General features: G+C 41.7%; 1 protein-coding gene across 2 annotated transcripts; it reads left to right on the top strand.

The window, feature by feature from the left end:
* Positions 1-1,042: 1,042 nt before the first annotated feature.
* Positions 1,043-4,325, top strand: LOC109790611 (Tetratricopeptide repeat (TPR)-like superfamily protein). 2 transcript variants are annotated; one of them, XR_014432312.1, is made up of 2 exons: positions 1,043-2,690; positions 3,623-4,325. XR_014432312.1 is itself a non-coding variant. In XM_020349797.3 (2 exons), exon 1 carries the CDS (start codon positions 1,138-1,140, stop codon positions 2,506-2,508), a length of 1,371 nt encoding a protein of 456 aa, XP_020205386.1. In that variant the 5' UTR covers positions 1,043-1,137; the 3' UTR covers positions 2,509-2,511; positions 3,623-4,325. The 2 variants fall into 2 exon arrangements, 1 of the variants encoding a protein (XP_020205386.1); XM_020349797.3 differs by having other exon boundaries at positions 1,043-2,511.
* The last annotated feature ends 431 nt before the right edge of the window (positions 4,326-4,756 follow it).

Below are 4,756 nucleotides of genomic sequence, written 5' to 3'. Positions count from 1 at the left end.
CACGCGTACACGAGGGGTCACAGGCACTTGACGAGCTCAGTTTTAACTCCTCGACCCACGGTCTTCGGAGCTCGGGGGGCTAGTGTACTATCCGTACTGCAAGGCCGAGCTCCCAGCTCGGCATCGCAGCGCATGACGACCTCGGATATGCGCTACGTGACGTCAGCTCGTCACTTAACCAGATCATAACTTATCTGAGGAGATCTCGGTCCAGACGAGATCCGCTATCTAATTAGATCACAACTGATCTCAGACCCAAGGCCCAACGCAACCCTAATCCACACTAAGGTACGTGCATTACTTATACGAGACATACACTCATACAAACCATAACTTTATCATCGGAGTCTCTTTTACAGGTACCACCCCCATCTTGGAACATCAAGCGTACCAGCGAAGGAGGCTCACCAATCTTACTCGGCGGATCACCTCTACAGCAGATCTCCGGTAAGAACATGTATCTATTGTTATCTTTACTTAAATTTACTTAAATATAATCAAAATTTTATATTATTAGAAAAATAGGAGAAACATAAGTTTATAATGACATAACATAAACGACTCTATTAGTAAGAAACTTTTTAAATAATAACAAAAAATAAATTCATAAAAGTTTAAGTTCAAAATAAATAACATCATATCAAAATTTATCTTTTTAATCTCTATAATTTTAAAAATATTCTTTTAAATACTAATATCATAACTAATAATAATAAATTAAGAGAAACTAAAATAATAATTTTGATAGCTTGAAAACTAAATACAAATTTTAAATTTGAGATATCAAAACAATGTTTTATTTTTGAAATTATAAAGACTAAAAGTATAGATTTTAAATTTGATGAATTAAAATTATATTCTAAAATATTTAAGTCAATTAAAAAATATATTTAAACTAACTCAAAAAATAATTTTAACCCGAAGAAAAAAAAAAAAGATTTTGCTCATAATTAATAGAAATAAAAAAAAATAAAAAATAAATAAAACTCTGCCCTTTCACCGTAGTAGTTTTTGGAGTAAAATAATGGGTGATTCGCGGTTCACATTATTTTCCAGAAGCCAAGCAAAGTAGAAAAATGTTGAAAAACCCTAAACCCCGGCGGAGGTAACAGAAGCAGAAGCAGAAGCAGAAGAGCAATGGGGAAGATCCCTCCTTCATTCCGCTCGGCAATTGCGAACCCCAACCTCCGAAATTCATCTTCTCTCTTCCGCCCCCAAACCCCTTCTCCCTCCAAACACCCCCACTCCCCAAACAAACACCGTCCCCAGAAACCCCCCAAACAAAACCAACCCCCTCCCCCTCTATTCAAATCCCCAAACCTCCAAGACGCCAAAGCCCTCTTCGATTCCATCGCCAACTCCTCCTCCGACCCCCGCTTCCCCAACTCCCTCCTCCACTCCTACGCCGCCGTCGCCGCCTCCCCCTCCGACTCCCTCGCCTTCCTCCGCCACATCACCCAAACCCTCCCCTCCTTCTCCCCCGACCGCTCCACCTTCCACATCCTCCTCTCCCACCAATCCCACTCCCAATCCCTCTCCCCAATCCACCAAACCCTAAACCTCATGCTCTCCTCCGGCCTCGCCCCCGACGCCGCCACCGCCGACATCGCCGTCCGCGCCCTCTGCTCCGCCTCCCGCCTCGACCACGCCGTCCAATTGCTCAAGGAATTCGCCTCCAAGCACTGCCGCCCTGACACCTTCACCTTCAACCACCTCCTCAAGCACCTCTGCAAGTCCCGCCCCCTCTCCTCCGTCTACGCCTTCATCGACGAGATGCGCCGCGACTTCACCCTCAAGCCCGACCTCGTCACCTACACCATCCTCATCGACAACGTCTGCAACTCCAAGAACCTCCGAGAGGCCACGCGCCTCGTCGCCGTCCTCCACCGCGAGGGCTTCAAGCCCGATTGCTTCCTCTACAACACCATCATGAAAGGCTACTGCGCCCTCAGCAGGGGGAGCGAGGCCATCGAGGTCTACAACAAGATGAAGGAGCAAGGCGTGGAACCCGACCTCGTCACCTACAACACCTTGATCTTCGGCCTGTCCAAGTCCGGCAGGGTTTCCGAGGCCAAGAAGCTTCTGCGCGTCATGGCGGAGAAGGGCTTCTTCCCCGATGAGGTCACCTACACTTCGCTCATGAATGGCATGTGCAGGAAGGGCGATGCGGCGGCGGCGCTCGCGCTGCTGGCGGAGATGGAGGCGAAGGGGTGTAGTCCCAATGCGTGCACTTACAACACGCTGCTGCACGGCTTGTGCAAGGCGAGGCTGTTGGAGAAGGCCGTGGAGTTCTATGGGGTCATCAAGGAGGGTGGGTTGAAGCTCGACACGGCTGCGTATGCCACGTTTGTTAGGGCGCTCTGTAGGGATGGGAGAGTTGCTGAGGCCTATGAGGTGTTCGATTATGCGGTTGAGAGCAAGAGCTTGACGGATGTGGCTGCTTACTCGACGTTGGAGAGCACGCTTAAGTGGCTCAGGAAAGCCAAAGAACAAGGCCTTGCTGTTTGATTGGTATGCGTATGTGTTGGGGTTTCTATTTCAGTTAAGGGTTCTGTCAAATTTGTTGTGCGCAGGTTTGTTGCATAGTTATCAGCTTAGATCATGGGATTTAGCGGTGGTATCAGTTGCCGGATTGCAAAAAATGGCAGAAAGCTAATAACGTACTATATCATATAGCGAATACTGTCTCGGTAAATAGTGAAAGTTGTATAGCTGTTAAAATATATGATATAAATCAATTATATATGTATAGAAACGTAAGTTGTATGCGAATAAAAATAAAGGGCATAGAAATTGACTCTGAATTTGTAATTGACAAACAATTAAATCTGGATAAAGGTATTTACAGTCTTCATGAAGATTTACTCGGTGTTTGGTAATAGGTACATCATGCACGTCATGTTCTGAGATTTTGCCATGATTTTGATGTTGGTTTTACTTTGTAATAATTGATGAAGACTCGGTGTACCCTAAGTTGTGATTGGATTATGTTAGTTATGTTACAGTTTTCTGTTTGTGTTTAACTTTGGTTGTCTACTTGTCTGTGAACTCTTATGTTGTCCTGTTTAAGTTGGTTGGTGTAAGATACAATTCTTTTGTACCTTGTTGGATACCCATGTAGTTTCTTTTCTAGGGATAGGAGGAATGGAGGGTGGTATTATATACCTTTCCCCTTTTTATTTTCCTTTGCTACCTTTGATATATTTTCTTCTTCCGAATAAAAGAATGCTTGTGGGCTGCTGAAAATGCTGTTGAAGTTTCATTATCACTTCATTTGGAATACCTTAATATTACTGGATTATTTGGCTGAAGCAGAGTTTCCCTTATCTGTATCAATCATTCTAAAGGTCCGGTAGATGCTAAGATGATCAACCCCATTGTTTAGGTCTTTCGTAGTTGCTTAAGCTTATAGATGAAATGGAGAGCATAGTTGACCAAATACCAGTTTGTATTTTTAGGATTTTTCCTTAAGAAGGTTGAATGGAATGAAGTTTTTTTATAACTGCTCCCATTCCAAGTCAAATTCTTGCTTGTCTTTTCACTCAAGTGGTCTTTTGACTTACATATTTAGTTCCCTCCCATTTTATCAACTTGAAAAGTAAATCGTATATACCTTTTGCAGGTGCTTTCTGTTACTGCAGTCAAGGATGTAAGAGTTAGTTGCAAAGGTTAGGGCCTAATTCCATAAGTGCATACCAGAGCTGCTAGTACAATTTCTCTCGGTATTTGGTTGGTAGTATATCTTTGCTGACAGATGGACACAACCTGGAGCTGGAACCAGCCTGCAAGCCAAAATTAGGTAAAATTTTGGTTACAAATATTCAATGGTTGTCAGTAGCTGCTTGGTTACAAATATTCAAGAGGTTCCTCTGCAGCTGCTTGATCAGTCTTACTGACATTATTTGTCAGCGGCATCTATAACGATTATTTGATGTTCCTTTCTGGCTGTGCTTGAATGCATTGATTCGAGAGTGTCCTGATTACCTGGGAGGAAAACGAGTACTTTTTATTGAAAGTATTGTTCATTATTTTGAATCTTATGATTTTCTATAGATATGGATAACTAACTTTGAATAAACCATAAAGGTGCATTTGATTGTTTTCACTGATCAAAGAGCTCGGAGAGGTGCCATTCATTGTATTTGGATCAAGATAGTTGCTGGTTGCATAATGTACCATATCTTCTTATATGAGGTTTTGTGGAATTTCCATGGTTCATCTATTTTCTTCCAAATTTCTAATCCGACAATGATATGCTTGGAAAAGAAATAGATAAATGTATTCGTTACTACTACTTGTAATAATGAATGTCAACATTTAGTTCAGTGCGGTAGATTATAGTGATGTGAGTAATGGCTTGTCAGTAACAATGGGGTAGCTAGAGGGGTGATATAGAAGGGAAGCTGATAATGATAGCATAGCATTGACGATCTTCACTTTTTTAAGTAGGAAAATTCTCATTTGCCCACATTTGTAATTTACCTTATAAGTTCTAAGATGAACAAAATCTTGGAGATGACATCGCGAGGGTTGTATCTTGCCGCGTTTATTTACAAGTTAAAATTAGCTTATAAATAAGTTAATTTACTATAAAAGTTCTATCAAGTTTCTCTAAATATTAACTTTAATTTGTGCATGTTTATAGAAAAAAAATTATTTTTATTTTTATTCTCTTGAGTGTTGATCAAATCCTATATCTAGAGTAGTACTATGGAAGTCATGCTTCGTAAGATTAAGTATTGATGCCTGCAAGCTA

The sequence above is a fragment of the Cajanus cajan genome, chromosome 3 (assembly GCF_000230855.2).
Source record: "Cajanus cajan strain Asha chromosome 3, NIPB_CcT2T_4, whole genome shotgun sequence".
NCBI lineage: Eukaryota > Viridiplantae > Streptophyta > Magnoliopsida > Fabales > Fabaceae > Cajanus > Cajanus cajan.
This window is presented reverse-complemented; position numbering and strand designations above follow the sequence as displayed.